Raw genomic sequence first — 24,944 nt, 5'->3', positions numbered from 1 at the left:
AACGACATCCTCTTGAGTAGTCCCCGCTCGGAGATCTGAATGGGGGACTATTTTACCTCCGGAATATTTTACCCAAGAGGACGCCATCATCATTTAATCATACAGTAAAGCTGCATGCCCTCGGGAAAAATTACGGCCGTAGTTTCCCCTTGCTTTCAGCCGTTCGCAGTACCAGCACAGCAAGGCCGTTTTGGTTAGTGTTACAAGGCCAGATCAGTCAATCATCCAGACTGTTGCCCCTGCAACTACTGAAAAGGCTGCTGCCCCTCTTCACACATTCAGAATACCCATACAAGAACATATTACCAGGGAGCAACTTCTGCTGGATTTAGAATTCGAATTCCAGCAGAACCACTCTGCCCCACAACACATCATGAGAGTGGTTGAAGCAGCCACAGAGGACTTCAACCACAGAGGTTACTGCGGGATAGTGCTACTAGACATAGTTGCAGCCTTTGACTAAGTATGGCATAGAGGGTTACTCAGCAAGTTATACACACAAGGGTTCCCTGGAAGCATAGTTAAGCTACTTAAAAGCTATCTCATGGACAGAAATTTCTCTGATAAGATAGAAACACCCACCTCCATCAGAAGGCGTATCCATGCTGGGGTGCCTCAGGGATCAGTTGTGGGATCCATATTGTACAGTTTGTAGACTGTGGCCTCGACAAACACCTAGAGCTATTATTTGGGGTGCACACTGCACTATATGCAGATGATACAGCCTTCTACGAATGTAATGCGAACAAGGACCTGATCATCCGTAGGCCACAAAGGGTTTTAGATGACACAGAAACTTGGGCCCGTCGCTGGCACATCACCATCAACTCTGAGAAGATGCAGGCTATGCTGATCAGCCGGAAGCTCGGAAGGTGCGGACCCCTTCAACCCCCTCCCCCCTCAACGTTTACCTAAACAGAATCCAACTCTCCTGGCACAGACCCGCCAAGTATCATGGCGTAACCTTGGACTCTCATCTTACGTGGATGCCCCACATAGATGAGGTCTACGGGAAGGTCTGTGCCAGAATGTCCCAAGCATCAACACAACCAGCTCCCTTTCCCTGCTCTGTAGGAGTAAATGTGTACCAGGTGCTTAAATGGCCAATAATGGAGTATGCATGCCCTGTCTGGGGAAAAGTCGCCAAGCAGCAACTGGAAAAATTCCAGAGGTTCCAGAACCACACATTTAGGAGGGCACTGCACCTACCTCTGGGTTTCCCCACTGGTAATCCTAACGCCGCATCTGAAATCCCCTTCCTGAGAGAGAGTTTCCAAGAAGTGGCAAGGGCCTTCTATGAGAGCTCTTTCACATCTGGAAATGACCTCATCCGCACTCCCTAGGTCAGTAAGACATGTCCCGCGGCAGGCACAAATGCCCAATAACGATCTTCAATGACTAAGTTACAGGGAGAATTCTTATCTCCAATTCCTAACCCTGTTCCTTTCCCTCTAAAATCAATCGCCTCGCCAACCTCAGGCAAGTACCAGACACATGCAGAACATTCCTCATATTACACACATCCAAAAATCATAGGGGAAAAAAATTCTCACACACAAGCAAAGCACGTGGAGTAAAAGCCAAAAGGCTACAAATTCCTCAAAACACTTCCCCAAAGATGTAAAAGCATCAGATAAGGGAGAGAGAGAGAGAGAGAGAGAGAGAGAGAGAGAGAGAGAGAGAGAGAGAGAGAGAGAGAGAGACCAAGTGCAATATGCACGTAACTCTTATCCCACAAACTGACACCCAGCACCTGTATGACACAATGCCTGCATATTTACATGCTTGCATTCAACATTCTGGCGGTTACACCGGTTATTAATGTACCAGTATTTCATTTCACATTTGCAATGACTTTTCTCATGCTTAGATTAACCTGGGGCTTTTAACATTGAAAACTTAAATATGTTACCTAGACAAACATATTCCCAAAATTTCATTACCCTACATTAATTATTTCTTGGGCTTGTTATTTATTTTTCATATTTTTTTAAAAAAAAAATTTCTGTCAGTGTATTTAAGTTTAAATCCTATTATACCCATTCCTTGTTGAAATTAATACTAGCGACAATTTTTACCCATTTTCTTTACAGTCAAACATATGTAGACTATTTTAGCATCTAACTGGACAGATTTTATTAATTTTACCTACACAGAAGTCTCATGTAAATCAGTGACTAAATAAAGAATTCAACTCACCAAGAGAAGATCGAAAGCGACTCGACCCTCAACATTGATATTTTTGTTTTCCCGTCGCCCCATCTGTTTGCTCTGTAGAACTTGTTCTTTCACAACAGATCTACAAAAGTTTATGGTGAAATAAATGCATGTTGTAACACTGGGTACAAAGCTGAAGAACAATTGCATTTACTTACTTTATATTTTTAATCCTTCCAAGGTAATTGAAATTTCTTGCATTCAAATGACTAGCTCTACTAATTAGATAATAAAAGTCGAAGTTATTAATATTGTAGCCAGTAAATAGATCAGGATCCACTTCCCGCACAAATTCTGCCCATTTCTATAAAATTTAGAGACATACCAATGAACAACAACTTTAATACGACAAAATAAAGCAAATCCAAAAACATGTAACTTCTATTACAACATCAATGCAGAAAGCCTGAGTATTGACAGGTACTATTATGAACAGCAAACTTCACTTACTTCCAACATCTCTGTTTCTTTGTCGAAGCTCAAAACTTTACAACCTACTATTGGAGCACAAGTATCAAGAGTGAAAACAATACGCAAAAATGGCTCATGTTCTCCTTGACGAATTACCATGTTAGCTATCTGGATGACTGGGTCATGATTTGGTTCCGGGAATACACCTGTTGAATAAATAATTATTTTCACATCACAATCCAATTTATTTAAAGCAAAAAATGTAAATAGGGCTAGATATAGATATCTGGGTACAGATAAATTATTTGAGAGTTGTAAATCAGACATCATGGAACTGGTGCATCCATTTCACATACACAAATACATATGATAAACTAGGTACATATTATGATGATGGCATTAGGGGATCAACACTCTCCTGACAAACGATTTGATAGGATAACAACAATCAAGCAGCTGAAACAATGCTCCCCATGGAAGAACAGGAAACAATCAGCAAACATCCTTTTAAACCTCATTTGTGAAAGTTGCTATAGCAGCAAGTGGTGACGTATGCTTTATTCATATGAAAAAAGCCACCAACTAAATAATTGTGACATAGGATTGACTGTGTGTGATTGAATGTCACAGATGAGTTAAGCATTTTCACCTGTGGCACTGAATTATCTGACAGTTTGCCACTAAAAGGGATGGGAATAGAACCCTAGGACCTCCGTACACACACTTCTCTCTGTTACTTAATCAAAACATTTAATTTTTTATCAGGAGATGTGCAAAATTGTCTCCTATTTTTGTAAATCAAGGTCTTTAGATTTCCCTTGATATATATATATATATATATATATATATATATATATATATATATATATATATATATATAAAAAAAAACAATGATGAGGTGACTTACCGAACAAAAGCGCTGGCAGGTCGATAGACACACAAACAAACACAAACACACACACAAAATTCAAGCTTTCGCAACAAACTGTTGCCTCATCAGGAAAGAGGGAAGGAGAGGGGAAGACGAAAGGAAGTGGGTTTTAAGGGAGAGGGTAAGGAGTCATTCCAATCCCGGGAGCGGAAAGACTTACCTTAGGGGGAAAAAAGGACAGGTATACACTCGCACACACGCACATATCCATCCACACATACAGACACAAGCAGACATGGGTCTTTAAATATGTCTGCTTGTGTCTGTATGTGTGGATGGATATGTGCGTGTGTGCGAGTGTATACCTGTCCTTTTTTCCCCCTAAGGTAAGTCTTTCCGCTCCCGGGATTGGAATGACTCCTTACCCTCTCCCTTAAAACCCACTTCCTTTCGTCTTCCCCTCTCCTTCCCTCTTTCCTGATGAGGCAACAGTTTGTTGCGAAAGCTTGAATTTTGTGTGTGTGTTTGTGTTTGTTTGTGTGTCTATCGACCTGCCAGCGCTTTTGTTCGGTAAGTCACCTCATCATTGTTTTTATATATAATTTTTCCCACGTGGAATGTTTCCTTCCATTATATATATATATATATATATATATATATAGAGGGAAACATTCCACGTGGATATATATATATATATATATATATATATATATATATATATAACAAAGATGCTGTAACTTATTTTTCACAAGTGGGGCACTTTTGGGGTTCAGCATTGTTGTTTTTTGATGCTGTGACTTGCCAAACGAGAAAGCGCTGGTAGATAGGACACAATAAAAAACACACAAACACAAATTTCAGCTTTCGCAACCCACGGTTGCTTCATCAGGAAAGAGGGAAGGCGAGGGAAAGACAAAAGGATGTGGGTTTTAAGGGAGAGGGTAAGGAGTCATTCCAATCCCAGGAGCAGAAAGACTTACCTTAGGGGGAAAAAAGGGACAGATATCCTCGCCTACAAAAATCCTGATTCCAAATTTGTAATTTATTAATCAAATGCAATCATTTGATACACATGTCAACAACAATTTTTATTTTGGCATTTTTGTAACGATTTTCATTTTTGTATGTTTTTAAGTCCTTCTATCACTATGTTTTGTTCTATCGGTGTGTTACTAACATGATTTGCATGTAAACAGAACCAGCTGTCTGTGACAGTCCCCAAGCTCTGTTTTTGTGCACTAAATCCTACTTAGAATTAGCCTTCCACCTCACTTGAAACTATATAAATGATAATTTGATTCAATAGACATTGTGTTCTTGTGATGTGTGGCTTAGCTCATGCCATAAGAATTTAACAAAGAATCTTTGTATAAATGCCTGCCTCAACAGAGTGGGCAGTTAGTGGTGGAGTGATGTGAGCAACAGCTGGTGGTTTGGTTTGAAAAGTGCAGGTAGTACTTTATTTTGGTTTCTGGTAATAGTATGGTGGCAACACTGAGGTTTGTCATATTATATTGCAGCAGATAAATGTTTTTATTTACGTTGGAGGCTAATAATTATATTTAAAAAAATTATTCAAAGTTTCTGATTGTTATTTAAACCTTCAAGATGATATCAGACATCACGTAAAGCCATGGACCTGGAACCCTGGACAAAACAGCAACAATAAAATACCTGTAGGAGCTGGAGGCTCAACCATATGCCAGAGAGCAAACACTGGTGACTCACAAGCACAACATGCCAGAAAATAAAAAGTAAAACACAATAGCCAACACAACTACATATGCACAATAGTTGGTTACAAGCGTGGTCTTGGAAAAAAAAAAAAAAAAAAAAAAAAAAAAAAAAAAAAAAAAAAAAACACACACACACACAATTCCCAAAAAGGATATTGTTTATCTATCTTTTCAGGCAAAATACATGTGTGTACTGTTGAAAGTGTGTAGAGTATGTACAAAGTTGAAAAAGAAGAAAGCATCTTGTGGACATAACTTAAAGCTTTCTGTGTGCAATAGCTGGCCACAATCTGAAGTACAAATATATGTTACGACACTAGAGGAATTTGTATTTTTCCTTCATTTTTTCATGATTGAAAGATATTCGATTTAAAGATAGGCTTTAAGCACCATTATATGCAACTGGAATGGTGCTCACTACTTATTACAAATGGTACACAGGTATAAGTTATAATGATTTTTCTGTTCTTTCCTTCTGTATGCCTTTCTGTTATTTATCTGACAGCATATCTCTGCCCTGATTTGAAAGGGTAAATTCCACACAGTGTAACAGGTCAGGTGGAATTATCCTACTTGTTCTTATACCACTCCTGATGCTAATTTTAAAGTGCGCACATTAAAAATCAATACTGCTAAAATAACTTATTTGGGAGCCCTCATTCTCCTCTTTCTAGCAATTTTTTTCTTTTTCTGAAAAATTAATATTTCAAATGTTATGCACAATCAACTTTTTTCCCAGAATGTTCCAATATTAAAATGCAATTCTTTCTGAAATCCAGTGTACTATAATTTTGTAGTCCTGATTTATCTGTTTCCATGCATAACTTTACTGAAATAATTTGTTAATTTAATAATTTATCATATAATTTGGCCAAAGAAAGAGCAGTCAAGTAACTGTTTAACTTGTGACAAAACGTCAATACAAGATATTAGCGTGCAACTCATATGAAAGTGCTCTACAGAATACTTATTCTGGAGCAATACTATAAATATAAAATAATGCATATAGCCATACACTATATGGCTACATAATATATAAATACTGTCTGGTGAATGAAACTGAGAAGAGTCAACCACTCACCTTTTCTTCCTGCACATTCAATGTCAAAACTTAATATTCTAAAAGGGGCTACTTTGCTCCACTCTCCTTCAGGGGGATGTGCTATGAGATCCTCCCACGATATGTCAACTTCAATCTGGCAACGGGACTGCACATGAGCTGTAGGGCGAGGTCGCCACTTGCCTGCTGGAAGCTGCACCCAGGAGCATCCAACCATGTGTGTGTCCACCATAAACCTGAAACAATCAATGACTGATTAAGGAGATGCACAAGGAACTATATTTCTTGACACAACAGAGGAAAAGTGAGAACAAAGTAAAAATTACAATATGTGAAGAACACTGTGCTACTGCACTCTCCAGACATGTCTTCACTGGTCATTAGGTCGCAGTTTGAAGCGGAACTCATTACTGAAGACAAATATACTCCAGTTAATGAGAAGCACCCTGGACAGTAGTGGGATACCAACTAGACTGTTGCCTGCCATATGGCCCGACAACCAGGAGTGATGGTCAGAGGTGCCACTTCTTTTCATAGCACGACCACTTTGGTTATCACCCATGGCACCCTTTCAGCACAGCAGTACATTGCTGATGTTCTGCACCCCGTTTTGTTGCCCTTCATGACAAGCCATTTTGGACTTAAAGTAAGATAATGCCTGCCCGTACACGGTAAGAGTTTTTACTGGTTGTCTTCCTGCTTGACAAACCCTACCCTGGCCAGCAACATTGCCAAACAATCTCCAACTGAGACTAGAGCATTATGGGCAGGGCCCTCCAACCAGATCGGGATTTTGACAATCTATGGTGCACTTGGATATAATTTGGCACAATATCTCTCAAGAGGACATCAAAAATTCTGTCAATCCATGCCAAGCCAGATAACTGCTTGTATATGGACCAGGGATGGACCAATGCATTACTGACTTGCTCAATTTGTGAAGCTCTTTTGCTTGAATATTACTAAAATTGTAATCGTTTGTTTGTCTGTACATGTACATCACATCTGCTGACTTCTGTCACATCCGGATAATTGCTTTGTGGTGTCTCCAGTCCCCCCCCCCCCCCCCCCCTTCCACCGAGTGTATTTATCAAAAGTATCTACATTGTGATAATGTTTGTAAACAAAGATTGCTAGTAGGTCTCTGTGTGCATTAATACCAAGTGACAAGTGGTGTACTCCTAAATTGTTTTTTGGGGGATCAGCAGTATCAGAAATAGATGTGATGCCCAGGAAATCAGCTTTTGAACTAGTCCGGTGGGGTAATTGCATCCTATTAAGGCTAAGGTGAGAATGGTGGTGTATTGCTGTATGAAGTCTGCATCTGCACAAATATGTTTGCCTCTGATACCAAGGCTGTATGGGAAGGAACATTTGACATGGAAAGGATGACAACTGTCCAAATATAAGTATGGTTGTTCGTTATAGGTTTAATGTGGATGGAAGTGTGCAGCTGGCCTCCAGTGAGGATGAGAACAATATCAAGAAAAGTGGCAAGGGATTCAGAATAGGACCATGTGAAATTTAATTGGGAGATTGCATTTAGAGAATTTTAACAGATCAGCGTCACCATGAGTCCATATGGCAAAGATGTCATCAACGTATCTAACCAAACCAGGGGCTGAAGGCTTATGGATCACAGGAAAGCCCCCTCCAAGCAACCCATGAAAAGGTTAGCATTGGAAGGAGTCATCCTGGTACCCATGGCCATACCCCTGACTTGTTTGTAAGTCTGCCCCTCAAATGTGAAGTAGTGGTTGGTAAGTATAAAATTGATTAAGATGAGAAGGTAGGTGGGTGCTGACTGAGGAAATGTTCAGCAGCAGACAGATTTCTGCCCACGTATACAGGCCTACTGTTAGTGACGAATTTGCATGTAACAATTCCACTGTGATTTGTGAATTTGTCTACGACAATTTGTTTACTGTTCACTACCTTCCAGGTCTTTTCCTGATGTCTTTCACTGGTTTATTTGCAAATTTGACAGCTATTTTCTTTTCTACCCTCCATCTACCTTCATTATATGTAATTCTTTCACTTTTTTTGTGTTTCTTTTTTGCCTAACTGCTCTGATTGATTGCTACCGCTGTGTCCTACATTACTTTATTTGCCAAACAAAATAGTTTACATTTTCTCCTATGACTTCCTCTTTCTTTTAGCCCAGTTTTTAAAATTTATCTCCTTTCATAACTTTCCCTACCAATTTTTTTCTTATTATTTTTTCGTATCATACAGGCCACATTTCTGCTGAGAAATTCTCGCCTACTCATTATCTCTCTTTAATCCTTGCTGTTCTCACAAATTTTGTACTAATTTTTTCTGATACTTTTCTTGCTTCTCTTCTGCTTCTCTTTTTGCCACTCCCACCATGCCTAACACTCCTCTCTTGCCATAAACTACATCTGTTCTTTTCAAAAACATGACTTTGCACTATCAAAATTGAGGTTCCACATTTGTTTCTTGAAACTTGCTTGCCCCTTGATGTTACTCCCAAAGACCTAACATTGAAAGTCCCTGTTTCTGGATGTAATCCTACTCTACAACAACCTCTTTTACAGTTTCAAATACAGCAATTCTTGCATTTACCCAGCTAATCTGTGACCTATATATGCCTCGTCTGCCTATTTCCACTTCACCAGACTTCTCTCCTTCTACAACATCCTGCTGTTATCTGCCTCTCTTGTTTCCCTGGCTGATATCTGCCACACCAACTTCAAACTGCAACAACATATCAGACTTCACATCAAATATTATCCCACTTTTTCCTAAACTACCCGAACATGGTTTTTTTCTCTTCCTGTCCTTCTGCAGTGCTGTCTCCTACAAACCAAGCTTGGCCAACCTCCTTAACGTCACACAGCCTTAAAACTTGCTTCTCAGACCAGTAATGACTCAATCACAAGAACCAATTACAACAGTGCAGTGTTCTCAACCTCTTGTCTAAAGCAATATCCCTCCTGAATCATCTGCATTATCTAAGAGTCTCACTGTCAGCATTAAACCTGCATTTAATCATGCTGCTTTGGCAAAGAACCTACTTTCCTTTGCATGTAATGTCAACTGAAAATATCACTTTGCTACCCAATCTCAAAACCTTTCCAACCACAAACCTCACATTGAGCCCTGCCTTGAACATTTACAATCATGATCCCAACTTGATCCACCATCACTCGCTCAAAATCATACCTTACAAGCCTTCCAAGAATTCCTCAAATCCAGCATTGCCTCACAAACCTTCGTAAGGTCCCTACAACATGACCCTACCTAACCAGTCATCTGCAGAACTTCAGCCTCTTCACTCACTAAAAGCCGCTGACTTCATCATTATCCTCCCAGCAGACAAGGGATCTACCACTATGGTACTTGATAAACAGGAGTATGTAAATGAATGTCTACATGAGCTGTCTGACACCTCTACATATAGCATCTGCCATGAAGGTCCCATTCCTGTGATTCAAACCGACCCACAGCCCCTCCTTACAACCTCAGGCCTCTCACAAGGATTAACACCTCAATCCAAAGAACTCCTTGCCTCCGCCCAACCCCCCCCCCCCCCCCCCAACGTTTTACCTTCTTCCTAAGCTCCACAAACCCAATCATCCTGGCTGTCTCATATATAAATAACAGAGGGAAACATTCCGCGTGGGAAAAATATATCTAAAAACAAGATGATGTAACTTACCAAACGAAAGTATTGGTCTGTTGATACAGACACTAACAAACACAAACACACACACAAAATTCAAGCTTTCGCAACCCACGGTTGCTTCATCAGGAAAGAGGGAAGGAGAGGGAAAGACGAGAAGATGTGGGTTTTAAGGGAGAGGGTAAGGAGTCATTCCAATCCCGGGAGCGGAAAGACTTATCTTAGGGGGAAAAAAGGACAGGTATACGCACGCACGCACGCACACACACACACACACACACACACACACACACACACACACACAAATCCATCCGCAAACATACAGACACAAGCAGACATATGTAAAGGCAAAGAGTTTGGGCAGAGATGTCAGTCGAGGCAGAAGTACAGAGGCAAAGATGTTGAATGACAGTTGAGGTATGAGCGGCGGCAACTTGAAATTAGCGGAGGTTGAGGCCTGGTGGGTAACAGGAAGAGAGGATATATTGAAGGGCAAGTTCCTATCTCTGGAGTTCTGATAAGTTGGTGTCAGTGGGAAGATTCCAGATAACCCGGACGGTGTAACACTGTGCCAAGATGTGCTGGCCGTGCTCCAAGGCATGTTTAGCCACAGGGTGATCCTCATTACCAACAAACACTGTCTGCCTCTGTCCATTCATGCGAATGGACAGTTTGTTGCTGGTCATTCCCACATAGAAAGCTTCACAGTGTAGGCAGGTCAGTTGGTAAATCACGTGGGTGCTTTCACATGTGGATCTGCCTTTGATCGTGTACACCTTCCGGGTTACAGGACTGGAGTAGGTGGTGGTGGGAGGGTGCATGGGACAGGTTTTACACCGGGGGCGGTTACAAGGGTAGGAGCCAGAGGGTAGGGAAGGTGGTTTGGGGATTTCATAGGGATGAACCAAGACGTTCCCTACCCTCTGGCTCCTACCCTTGTAACCGCCCCCGGTGTAAAACCTGTCCAATGCACCCTCCCACCACCACCTACTCCAGTCCTGTAACCCGGAAGGTGTACACGATCAAAGGCAGATCCACATGTGAAAGCACCCACGTGATTTACCAACTGACCTGCCTACACTGTGAAGCTTTCTATGTGGGAATGACCAGCAACAAACTGTCCATTCGCATGAATGGACACAGGCAGACACAGACAGTGTTTGTTGGTAATGAGGATCACCCTGTGGCTAAACATGCCTTGGCGCACGGCCAGCACATCTTGGCACAGTGTTACCGTCCGGGTTATCTGGATACTTCCCACTGACACCAACTTATCAGAACTCCGGAGATAGGAACTTGCCCTTCGATATATCCTCTTTTCCCGTTACCCCCGAGGCCTCAACCTCTGCTAATTTCAAGTTGCCGCCGCTCATACCTCACCTGTCATTCAACAACATCTTTGCCTCTGTACTTCTGCCTCGACTGACATCTCTGCCTTTACATATGTCTGCTTGTGTCTGTATATGTGCGGATGGATTTGTGTGTGTGTGTGTGTGTGTGTGTGTGTGTGTGTGTGTGTGTGTGTGCGCGAGAGAGAGAGAGAGACTGTATACCTGTCCTTTTTTCCCCCTAAGGTAAGTCTTTCCGCTCCCGGGATTGGAATGACTCCTTACCCTCTCCCTTAAAACCCACATCCTTTCGTCTTTCCCTCTCCTTCCCTCTCTCCTGACGAAGCAACCGTGGGTTGCTAAAGCTTGAATTTTGTGTGTGTGTTTGTATTTGTTAGTGTCTGTATCAACATACCAACGCTTTCATTTGGTAAGTTACATCATTTTTGTTTTTAGATATATTTTTCCTATGCGGAATGTTTCCCTTTATCAAAAAACAAAGATGATGTAACTTACCAAATGAAAGTGTTGGTATGTTGATAGACACACAAACAAACACAGACAGACACACAAAATTCAAGCTTTCGCAACCCACGGTTGCTTCATCAGGAAAGAGGGAAGGAGAGGGAAAGATGAAAGGATGTGCTTGTGTCTGTGCATGTGCGGATGGATATGTGTGTGTGTGCGCGAGTGTATACCTGTCCTGTTATCCCCTGAGGTAAGTCTTTCTGCTCCTGGGATTGGAATGACTCCTTACCCTCTCCCTTAAAACTCACATCCTTTCGTCTTTCCCTCTCCTTCCCTCTTTCCTGATGAAGCAACCGTTGGTTGCAAAAGCTTGAATTTTGTGTGTATGTTTGTGTTTGTTTGTGTGTCTATCGACCTGCCAGCGCAATTGTTTGGTAAGTCACATCATCTGTGTTTTTAGATATATTTTTCCCACGTGGAATATTTCCCTCTATTTTATATATATGCCTTAGTTGATCAACACCTGCAACCCACAGGGCAAAGACTTCCCTCCCATATTAAAGGGACCAACCATTTCCTAGATTGTCTGAAATTTGTGTCTGTCCCACTCCCACCCCACACCTCACTTGTCACCACTGATGCCACCTTCCTCTATACAATCATCCCCAATGTACATGGTCTGCCTGCTGCTGAATATTTCCTTAGTCATTGCCCATATGGTTCCAAGCCTATGACTTTCTTCCTGCTCTTCCCAATCAACGTTATACTTGCCAACCATTACATTACCTCTGAGGGAGGGACATACATACAAACAGATCAGGGGTACAACCATGTGAACCAGGATGACTCTTTTCTGTGCTAACCTTTGCATTGGCCACTTGGAGGGTGCTTTCTGGGGATCCATAAGCCTTCAGCCCCCTGGTTTGGTTTAGATACACTGACGGCATCTTTGCCACATGGAGTCATGGTGAGGGTGACCTGTTAAAATTCTCCCAATTAAATCTCACATGGCCCTATTCTAAGTCCCAGGTCACTTTTCTTGATTTTAATCTCAACTTCACCAAAGGCCATTTACACACTTCTGTTCACATTAAAACATAGTAACAAACAATATTACTTACATTTCGACAGTTGCCATCCCTTCCATATTGGATCAGATGCAGACTCTTTACAGTACTAATCACCATTCTCAATTCAGTCTTTACTGGATGCAATTACCCCACCGGCCTAGTTCAAAAGCAGATTTCCCAGGCCATCACAGCTAATACTGATACTGTTGATCCCTCCAAAAAACAACTTATGGAGTACACCACTTGTCACCCACTATTATTCTGGTCTTGATCACCCACTATTATTCTGGTCTTGAATGTATCAATCAGGTACTTCAACAAGGCCATGACTTCCTAAAATCAGCCTTGAAATGAGGTCCATTTAGTCTGAAATTTTGCCCACCACACCTAGCATAGTTTTTTCTTGTTCTCCCAATCTCCACAATATCCTTGTCAAACTCTATACTGTCCCTGCACACATCTCCCTGCCCTGTGGCTCCTACCCCTGTGACAGTCCAGACTGCACGACTTGCCCTATGCACCCTCCTACCTGCCCTGTAACTGGCAAAACATACTATCAAAGAGAGAGCCACCTATGAAACAATGCGTCATATATCAGCTGTTATAACATTGTTTGGCCTTTTACATAGGCATGACAACTACCAAGTTACCAATTATGACGAATGGGCATAGGCAGAGGGTGTATACTGGCAACACACAATATCCTGTTGCAGAGCATACACCACAACATGACAGTCATGGCCTTGGTGCCTGTTTCACCACACGAGCCATATGGATTGCTTCCCAGACACCAGTTTCTCAGAATCCGCAGGTGGGAACTGGCCAGAATATGATTTGAAACACACACTATAGAGAACTGAATATGACTTGAAACAACAGCTAGCTTGCAGATACTATTTACACTGTTTGTGACTCCAATTTGTTACATTCTAACTTCACAGCATGAAAGATCGCACCTGTTCTAATCGTGAGCAAGACCCTGAGCTGACGCAAGTGCCTTCACTCAAAACCTCAAAATTAGTGAGTTGTTCAGCCCTGCACTAGGTTATGCTATAACACTCCCAAGGGTTTACTCTAGTCACTTTTCCATCTGAAGATCTCTCTCCACTGAGAATGACATACTGTGTTCTATTTGCTAGGAACTCATCAATCTACTCACAAAGCAGGCCCAATATTTTGTATGCTCATATTTTGTTAATCAAGTGACAGTGGAGAATTGTTCTGAATGTCTTTTGGAAAATGAGGAACACAGCATCAAGCTGGGCACTGAAATTTACTGCCTTCTGGATCTCACAGATGAACAGAGCAAGCTGGGTCTCACTCGGTCTTTGTCTGCAGATGTTCTGTTGGTCCCGACAGAGGAGATTTTAGGTCTCCACGTAAGTGATTATATGAGAGCATGAAATATATTTAAAAAATCTAAAACGGGGCAACATAAGCAATATAAGCCTAAAATTGGGCACATCTGTTTGATGAGCTTTCTTGAAAATAGGAATGCCCTACACTTTTCCCTATCATTTTGAAAGTTTCGGCTTCTAGCAACCTATAGTGTGTGTGTGTGTGTGTGTGTGCTTTTAGAGATAGATAGATAGATAGAGAGAGAGAGAGAGAGAGAATGTGCACGTGTGAGCAGTGTTTGTAGCAAAGTAAAGTAACTAAAAAGAGGATACACAGAAGTTACTACTGGCGGGAAGAGGGCAGTCTAAAACAAACTATTGATGATGTAACAGATATCTCAAACAAGCAAACTATCTGTTTGAAGAACGATAACTGTGTATTTAACCCTTTTAGTGCCAAATACGATCTGATCGTGATCCAGATTTTCGGCGAAAAATGCCAGTAACGATCTGATCGTGATGCCTTTCTCATTCATTTTTTCCGCGCTTGAAGGCAAAGTTGTTAATATTTCCTATCAAATGAGAAAGGCATCACGATCAGATCGTTACTGGCATTTTTCGCCGAAAATCTGGATCACGATCAGATCGTATTTGGCACTAAAAGGGTTAAATCATGACCTCAGAAAAACTGAAACGTCAATAACTTCACTGATTCCATATACTGACCATGAAAAAGTTATATTTGAAAATGCATTGACAGTATATATACATTTGTAACAGTTTATTTTTACCAAATAAAATTGATTTACACTTATTTTTAGCAAGCAAGAATTTACAGCATTTGAGTTCTACAATAACATCCCCACACTTTCAAACAAAGATTCTGTAGTTCATAACAAATGGGCTGTGCTTTGTTTTCATGGCAGAAAGAGAAACAACATTGTAGACACATAGCAATAGAAAAATTTGTCCATTTGCAACTATGCCACACACTGTGCATAGTCATCTAAATTTAAAATGCCAGTAAATTCATTTTGCAGCCAATGAAAACAGCCTGCATCTTCAACAGCTCAAATTTCATGAAAGTTGTTCAACATCTCTGTTTCTATGAGACTCCCTACCAGCCGGGACAATAGTTGTTTAGAGGCTGTGCAGCCTGGTCCAGATGTACAAGGAAGTAGATATGCCAATAATGAATGTGTGATGGTGCTGCCTCCTCAGAAGGTGGGGCTGAGGAAGACAAGGAAGAGGAAAAATGCCTGTAAGGCTAATGACTGAGCTGACAAACTGAATTCTTTCAGGATCAGGTGGTGTATAAAACGGATACCTGCAGTGCTATAATGCATTTTTAATGACTGTAAGACGTTATGAACCATGCACCTTAATTTTTAAGCAACTTTTTACCAATTTATTATTAGATTGCAAAGCCAAACAAAAAATTTAGTTTATAAAATTGAAGTGACTTTTAAAATTCCTGAAAAATTGACACCTGAACTTTCTCCTTCTTCCTCTTTGTCATCATCCTTGTCCTCCTCATATATATGATGGTCTTCATTGCCATCGAGAGTTTTACTTATGCCACACTTCTTGAAAGATTTAACAATAATGTCTTCTCCCATTCTAGACCATGACTGTTTTATCCACTGACATACTTGTTTGATTGTAGGTCATTTTAAAGCCCACTTCGGCATGAATTCATGTTGTATTTCATCCATCATCCACTTGTTCCTTTCCTCTCTCATACACACTTTAAATGGTTTATTTATCGAGACATCAAGAGGTTGCAATTGTGATGTAAGTGCTCCTGGAGTAACAACAAGTTCTATATTTCCCTGTCTCAGTTAATCTTTCACAGTATTTTTCAAACGACTACTAAACTGATCTAGCACAACAAGCAAACTCTTCTTCAATAAAGCACCTTTCCTTCGCTCCCCCACTTTGTTAATTCATAATTTCATACCAGACTTGCCCATAAAACTTTTGTCATGTATGTAAACAACAGCACCTGCCCATATTTCATAAGGCTGGCTTGTTTTGGGCTTGAAAATGAGCACTGGATTAAGTTTATTACTATCAGCAAAACATGAAAGGACAACAGTTTCATGTCACTTATTTTTAAAGTTACAGTTTTAGCACTTTTCACGGCAACAGTTCTGTTACTCGGAACATCAAACGTTGACAGAGTTGTGTTCATATTCGCTGTCTCGCTTCGTTCAACACTGTTTTTCTTTTGACACTGAATAACAAAATGATGGAAAGATAACATTCTCTCTTCATCCTCTTGTGACATTTTCTGATGTATTTTGGTTTTGGTTCACATGCTAGATCCATGACACTTCATAAACATGTAGCACAAACCAACACTACCCGTAAAGTCTGTTAAGTTCCACTGTAGCGCTAGCTTATGAGCGTGCATTTGAATCATTTTTGTATTAATTCCAATGCCACTTTGATGGTGTCCTTGAATCCATTTCAATATGTTACCTTCTAATTTTGGCCATTTTGCATTCAGTCATCTGCACATCTAGTCTTCCTCATTTTTTTGGTTCTTCTTTACTCAGTCACCAATTGCAAATCCCCCCCCCCCCCCCCCCAATTGGTGGAGGGCTAAAATACCGCTCAGCTGTTTTGTTTCCCTGTTCTTCCGCATATGCTATTAATTTCAATTTATAGCCGGATCATATGAATATCTTTCATTTTTCTCCCATTACGAAAGTAGCTACTAACAAAAATATTGGACTGCTACCAATAACACAAATCACTTTCAGTTCAAGTTCACTGGCCCGTAGACTGAAATGATGCATCATACGCTAGACAGTGTTCTGGGTTTGTGATAGTGGAACAAGAGCTCTCTCTCTCTCTCTCTAACTCTCTTAGCGTTACCAAGCTTGTGAATCCTCACAACTCATGTTCCTCACACTGCTGCTGCCAGTTGAATCCAATGTCGTCAGAAAGAATGTGGCTTTTTTTTAAGACTGTCAGGAATTTTAAGTCAAACACTGGATATTTTTATACCAATTTCGAGTATAAGAGACACCTGCACTTTGGAGGCAATTTTTTGAAGATAAGTGTCTTATAGTCGTTAAAATATGGTAGATAATGAGTGTAAGGTAAAAAAGCAATCGCTCCTCTGCAGCACACTGTCTAACTCGGGTAGAGACATTGCGTCAGCCGAGGAAGACAGCTGCAAATAACACATTGTCACAAGGGCCTATTACCATGAAAGTAAAAACACCTTAACTATGTATGACATAATTAAGATTCAATTCATACATCTTGGAGCCAGCTTCACCAAATGTGCAATCTCAGTGCCTCTTTCACCACACACACCATCTTGATTCTTCCCACTGACACTAGTTTCTTAGAATTCCACAAGTGGGAATGAGCGCTACAACACGTCCTCAGTTCTTGTCACCCACCTGGCCTTAATTTACGTTAATTTCTTCTGTCTCAGCATTTCTTTACAGTAACTACTCCCTCCTTCACTCCACTTTAGTTTTCTACATATTTCATTTTCTGACCTGTCCATTTTTCGCCGTCCCCCCCTCCCACCTGGGTTATATACAATGTACTTAGCTTTTCACTCTTATTAACTCATCCACAATGTTTCAGTAGTAATCTCTGTGTTGCATATTACCCTGTCTTCCACTTTTAAGCTCTCAGGTTTTGAAACCTCATCCGGTGCAGTCCCCAACAATCAGTCTTTCCTTCTCATCCAGTCCGGTAAGTCTCCCCTGACCTGGGTATCTGGGTGACTTTTCTGAACTCTACTCCTTTTCGTACGCCTCTCCAGTCCTTTTCCTTCACCCCTCTTTCTTCTCCTTCAACCCTGCCGCAAGAAGAAGGAACCACTGGCTCCGAAAGCTAGTATAAGTTAAACCTTTTTTATGTGTGTGTTCTATTGCCATTTGGTGAGTAGATTTTTTATCTTTCCAATTACATGATAAAACAAAGTGGTTTTTGGTAATGAAAGATTGAAAAAAGCATAGCACCAATCTGTAATTACTATTAAAATAAAGGGAAGAACAACTACTGACTTTGTAGTGATTTGAGAATTTCTGTATAAATTCTAGAACCACTCAGCCTTCTACTGTCTCGAACACACGATATTCTAGATAAAAGTGTGGGATGGTAAAATCCTACCTACTGCATGTCACATGTTTGTGTGTGCACATTTCAAATCAGTTGCGGGAAGAAGGTAGACACGGCGGTCGAACAGCACCAACAAGTACCTGTCCGTCAATCCATAGATGTGTTAGTGAGTGTGTAATGAAGAACCATGGAGTTTACATGCCGCTCTGTGCTTATTGTATCACTGACTATTGTTAATTATAACAAGAACAGTTGGACAAAGTACTATTATAGACTCTTGACTCAGCCTTGGTAGAATTTTCGGATTCATTTTAAGAAAGCCATGGTAGTCAAGCCAACTTTCTTTTAACTGTAACTCATTTTGTTTTTTAACACGTTCACTGCCATCGGCGCACCAGCGCGTCCGGCCGATACTAGTGCATATGCCGTCGACGCGCCTGCGCGGCGAGACACTCAGCTGTTTCTCAGCGCCACAGTTTAGTCGGGCACAGCCATTCGGTGTGGTTCATTGCGCAGGCACTCTAAGAACGTATTGTTTTCAATTTTTGCGGGTGCGGTTCGTGTGTTTTCCCTACAGTTTTTCTCTGTTGTGGGACTGAAAATGGAAGACAATCGTGACACGGCGGGCCCTTCAGAACCTAAGAAACGTAAAACACAGGACACAAGAAACGTACAAAAACTAACGGATGCGGAATTATTACGAATATTAGAAGAAAGCGATTCGGAAACGGAACTGGCCAGTGAGGAGGACGGCGTGGAATCCAGTGAAGAGTCTGACGGAGCCGAGTTTGTTTTAGATGAGACTGTAGAAATGGCTGTGAATCCTAGCGACAGGGAAATGGCAGAAGGAGTGGTAACAAGAGATAACGCAGCTGATACAACTGTTGCGTGGGAAAGAGAGCCAGTTGGAATGATAAATTGCCCATTTATAAAAAATGAGGGACTGCTTATTCAACCGACGGAAAACACTCCCTTAGATTATTTTCGTCTTTTGCTGACGGACGAATTTCTATTGACAGTTGTAGAAGAAACAAATCGAAACGCGATTGAATTATTCCTTTCTGCGGGAACCAAAGGACAATCACGAATAAACTGTTGGAAAGATGTGACTGTTGGCGAATTGTTAGTGTTCTTGGGAGTTTTCCTGCACATGGGAAATGTAAAGATGAGGAATTTGCAGGACTATTGGAAAAAGGACGCTTTATTCAACGTGAAAGGAATTGCCGATAGTATTTCACGAAATCGTTTTCTGCTAATACTACGTGCATTACACTTTTCTGAAAATCCAAAACAGGGCAAACCAACACCATCCGACAGGTTGTATAAAATACGTCCCGTTATCAATTTTTTCAATGAAAGGATGTGCCAAGTTTACTACCCTGGACGGGAACTGTCTCTGGACGAATCAATGATCCTTTGGCGTGGACGATTACTTTTCCGCCAATACATCAAAAACAAAAAGCACAAATATGGCATAAAGCTATATATTTTGACAACTCCCACTGGAATGGTCCTAAAATTCGCGGTATACACTGGCATGCTGGACGATTTAGGAGGAAGAGGCCATGCGCAAAAAATTGTTCTTCATTTACTAGATGAAAAGTTGAATGCTGGTCACCATGTGTACATGGACAATTACTATAACAGCTTCGCATTGGCAAAGCTGCTCCTGGATAAGAAGACCCACTGCACGGGAACTCTGAGGGCGAATAGGAAGGATACACCCAAGGAAATACAGGAAGCAAAACTACGAAAAGGTGAAGCCGTTGCCAGATTTGCGGAAGGAGTTATGATAGGTAAGTGGCGTGATAAGAGGGAGGTTTGCTACATTTCTAATGCATTTACAAATGAAATGGTTGAGGTTGAAACCAAAAGAAAGGAGAAGAAATCTAAGCCCTTGGCCATTGTAAACTACAATAAATTTATGGCGGGAGTTGATCGGCACGATCAGATGTTTATCATATTACCTCTCGGAACGCAAAACCATACGCTGGTACAAGAAACTTTTTATCCACGTTGTGGAAATGATACTGACAAACGCACATGCCCTACACAATAAATATTGTGGCACAAAAATGCCCCTCCAAGAATTTAGACTCAGTATTATAAGAGCACTATTGCCACGAAAGCAGGTAGAACGGCCAGTCCGAAATCCCCAACATGTTGTGGTAAAACGAGAATCAAATGGAAAATCAAAAACACCGCGAAAAAAGTGCAGATCATGCGCCAGCCGTGGACAACGAACAGACACGATTTACGAGTGCCTAGATTGCCCAAATAAAGCAGGATATTGTTTGAATTGTTGTGTTATTCACCACCTCTAAAGGCAGATAGCACTTTCGTTGCTCATTTATTTTTCGACAGTTATGTGTCGGTACTATTCGTAAACTTTGTATTTATTTTATTTGTTTGAGAGTGTAATGGATAAAGCTCTAGATTGTATTTTTCTTAGATTTGACATACATTTTATTTCAGAAGTTTCTTCGAGATCTTGTGTTTGTATTTGAATGTTTCTACTATATTTTTTGTCCAATAAATATGTCGTTTGTCAGTAGGATGTTTCGTTTCATTTATGAATATAAAATGAAATTGTAGTAACCTAAACTGTCACACTAACCAGGAACAATACACTAGACGCATTGGCGCGTCCACGGCCACCCGCTACAGAATATGGCCTGATATGCCACTGACGCCTTAGTGCGCCCCAAAACAACTTTGATTCACGAGAGTAAATTTGATTGTGTACTTATAAAATAAATACATGTTATATTACTTTTAGCAATATATTTTCAGATTCTATTAAGAAAAATATTGGTTACGTGGCAAAGCAAGGCCAATTACAGTGGCAGTGAACGTGTTAATGTTCGATGGTACAAGGTACTTACAGAAAGTTACATATGTATGTTGAAAGTGTGAATTATATTGTGCATGAAAGTCAAATACATCGTTAACTGCCGAAAAGGAAAGTTTGTATGTCAACTCATTTTATAAGTAGAAAGAGTCTTAAAAGTTCCTGTACCACGCGCTATTTGACAGAGAAGAAGTCAAGAGATTTTCTAGCAGCCGGCTATCCCGTGAAGAAGAGGGGGCTGCAAAATTCCAAGTAAGTCACCTCGTAAAGAAGTGGAATGTGATTTGGGGAAATAAATCGGTACAACCCACATCCACACTAACACTTGTGTCAGTTGTCAGAACATTAGAACATGGTTACCTGTGTGAAAGGACTGAAAAAACAGGAATTTTCAGTCAAAAACGCGAAAAGAAGCTGTTGTGTGTTGCCATAGCAACCAGACATAACAAGACAAAGGATTTATTCTGAGACATTGGAATACATTCAAGTATCCAATGAAGCAAAATTTGAATGAAAAATCGTGAAGACACGGAAAATTCATGACGACAAAACGTTATTTCGATGTATTTGTCTAAGTAGTATGCATAGAACACTTCAACCAAGAAGATCCAGTGCAGGGAGTATACAGCTCTTACACACATCACGGGGACGCAGATGCGGAAACCAACCTACACCCGATGCCGCTGGTACCAGATGTTGTTAACTGGTTTTGACCTGCCTCCACAATTGCTCACCTACGCAGCAACAATTCTACGCCAGGTGAGCATGAAACAAAACTTCATTACTTTAGAACGAAGTGGTACAAAATACTGTTGAGTGAACTTTTATTTGTGTAATTATCATATTTAAAGTTAGTTTTAAATGATTACAGGAGCTAAAGCATTTAAAAGTATGGAAAATTTACAAGTTGGGGAAACTCAGGAACCGGCTATGGCCATGAAAGTTAGCAAAGAGGTTCCTGACTGGGCTGAGTTGATAAATTTAATCAAAGCTCAGAGTCTGCAATTAAATGATCAAAGTGCAACTCTCAGTCAATTACACTCCCAGACTGAAGCTTTAAACACCAAAGTCGACTCTCAAAGTAAAGAATTTAGTAATCTATGTGAAGGCATGGGTGCTTTGAAGACTTAATTTGACACTGTAAGTACTAAAGTAGAGAATTTAAAAATAGATTTTAAAAACGAGATGACAGATTCTTTAACCACTCATATAAATCATATTTTTGCTGATCTTAGTCAGAAACAGAACGACAATTTGCAAGATTTATCAAAAAGGTTAGAACTGGACACTGAGAACAAATATAACAATGTAGAATCAGAACTTACTGAAAAGTTAGGATCTTTTGAAAATACGTGAAACATTAAATATAATGATGTGAGACATGGGTTGTATACTTTGCAACAGAGTGTAGATAAGCAACAATGAGTTAATGCCAATCATTCAATCGCAAATTACAGGTGTCAGTACATGGGCAGACAATGTAGAAAGGAATTTCAAAGAGAAAATAGCAAACTCTGATATTATAAATGTACACTACCGGCCATTAAAATTGCTACACCACAAAGATGACGTGCTACAGACGTGAAATTCAACCGACAGGAAGAAGATGCTGTGATATGCAAATGATTAGGTTTTCAGAGCATTCAGAATGTTGGTGCCGGTGGCGACACCTACAACGTGCTGACATGAGAAAAGTTTCCAACCGATTTCTCACACACAAACAGCAGTTGACCAGCGTTGCCTGGTGAAACGTTGCTGTGATGCCTCGTGTAAGGAGGAAAAATGCGTACCAACACGTTTCCGACTGATAAAGGTCAGATTGTAGCCTATTGCGATCGCGGTTTATCGTATCATGACATTGCTGCTCGCGTTGGTCGAGATCCAGTGACTGTTAGCAGAATATGGAATCGGTGGGTTCAGGAGGGTAATACGGGACGCCGTGCTGGATCCCAATGGCCTTGTAGCACTAGCAGTCGAGATGACAGGCATATTATCCGCATGGCTGTAACGGATCGTGCAGCCACGTCTCAATCCCTCAGTCAACAGATGGGGACATTTGCAAGACAACAACCATCTGCACGAACAGTTCGATGACATTTGCAGCAGCATGCACTATTAGCTCGGTGACCGTGGCTGCGGTTACCCTTGACGCTGCAACACAGACAGGGGTGCCTGCGATGGTGTACTCAACGACGAACCAGTGTGCACGAATGGCAAAACGTCATTTTTTCGGATGAATCCAGGTTCTGTTTACAGCATCATGATGGTCGCATCCGTGTTTGGCGACATCACGGTGAACGCACATTGGAAGCGTGTATTCGTCATCGCCATACTGGCATATCACCCAGCGTGATGGTATGGGGTGCCATTGGTTACACGTCTTGGTCACCTCTTGTTCGCATTGACGGCACTTTGAACAGGGGACGTTACATTTCAGATGTGTTACGACCCGTGGCTCTACCCTTCATTCGATCCCTGTGAAACCATACATTTCAGCAGGATAATGCACAACCGCATGTTGCAGGTCCTGTACAGGCCTTTCTGGATACAGAAAATGTTAGACTGCTGCCCCGGCCAGCACATTCTCCAGATCTCTCACCAACTGAAAACATCTGGCCAATGGTGGCCGAGCAACTGGTTCGTCACAATACGCCAGTCACTACTCTTGATGAACTGTGGTATCTGTTGAAGCTGCATGGGCAGCTGTACCTGTACACGCCATCCAAGTTCTGTTTGACTCAATGTCCAGACTTATCAAGGCCGTTATTACGGCAAGAGGTGGTTGTTCTGGATACTGATTTCTCAGGATATATGCATCCAAATTGCGTGAAAATGTAATCACATGTCATATCTAGTATAATATATTTGTCCAATGAATACCCGTTTATCTGCATTTCTTCTTGGTGTAGCAATTTTAATGGCCAGTAGTGTAATTAGTTTGGAGGAACAATTTGGGGAAATTATAGATAAAAAAGTCACTGAGAGAATAACATCCGGGAACGCATCACTTATTCCTTCTTCCAAACTTAATGATACCAGGAAGGGTATAGAAGACCTGTGGAGAGAATTTAAGCTTATTCAAGACGAAGCAGAAAAAAGGGTAGCTTCACCTAATGTGGTGCTAATGCAGGGTTATTGACACAATTCCCTAAATTTAAGCCAGATGGAGATGTACATCTGACACATTTCTTAAAAAGGTTTAAGGAAGCATTACCAAAAAATTGGGAAGATCCTAAGAAAATCGAATTTGCTGTGGGGTACCCTCTAGGGGAAGCCTCAGAATGAGGAACAGTAAATATTGAGAATTTTTCCTTCTGTGAAGACTTTCAAAAGAGATTTAAAGAGAAATACTGTCAGTTCTCAAGAGAAGTTGATATGAGATCTATGGGACCCAAAATATTATAATAATACTTGGGGTACTATGAGGAAATATTTCGATTGGCATTTAACACGAGCAAAGTATTTAGATAAGCCAATGGAAGAAGGGTTAGTACATATTTTAACTAGGTGATTACCCATCTATGCGAGAAAAGACAACTTATGTAGCGGTTGGAAAATGGTAGAAGAGTTGTTGTCTTTTGTTGACACACTTGATGCAATAAATAGGGACCACAGGGGAACTTTACACCAAAGTGAAAGTTCGAACTATAAAAGGAATAGTGGAAATAATTTTAAAAGGCACGAGGTAAACTTAGCGAAAGTACACCAGTGTAATAAGAAAAGTTGCAACGGTAATTATCAAAAGCAGCATCCACATTCAAATTTAAGTCCAGTAACTTCTCAAGAATTTGTACTGAGTAACCAAAAACACAAAATGGGAATGTAGTATCTCAATTCTGTAACCAACCCGTAATTAG

At 40.8% G+C, this 24,944-nt stretch overlaps 1 protein-coding gene across 2 annotated transcripts in view; it reads right to left on the bottom strand.

Moving 5' to 3' along the window:
• LOC126457996 (DNA polymerase delta catalytic subunit) overlaps positions 1-24,944 on the bottom strand; it is a 167,785-nt gene that overhangs the window by 64,449 nt on the left and 78,392 nt on the right. For both annotated transcript variants that reach the window (XM_050094764.1, XM_050094765.1), the window contains exons 6-9: positions 6,317-6,531; positions 2,668-2,834; positions 2,376-2,521; positions 2,200-2,299 (exon numbers count right to left, since the gene is read on the bottom strand). In XM_050094764.1, coding sequence (XP_049950721.1) covers positions 2,200-2,299; positions 2,376-2,521; positions 2,668-2,834; positions 6,317-6,531 — 628 coding nt within the window. The remainder of the gene's footprint in view (positions 1-2,199; positions 2,300-2,375; positions 2,522-2,667; positions 2,835-6,316; positions 6,532-24,944) is intronic.

The sequence above is a fragment of the Schistocerca serialis genome, chromosome 2, assembly GCF_023864345.2.
Source record: "Schistocerca serialis cubense isolate TAMUIC-IGC-003099 chromosome 2, iqSchSeri2.2, whole genome shotgun sequence".
NCBI classification, from domain to species: Eukaryota; Metazoa; Arthropoda; class Insecta; order Orthoptera; family Acrididae; genus Schistocerca; species Schistocerca serialis.
The sequence above is the reverse complement of the archived record's forward strand: the minus strand, read 5'-3'. Positions and strand labels throughout refer to the sequence as shown.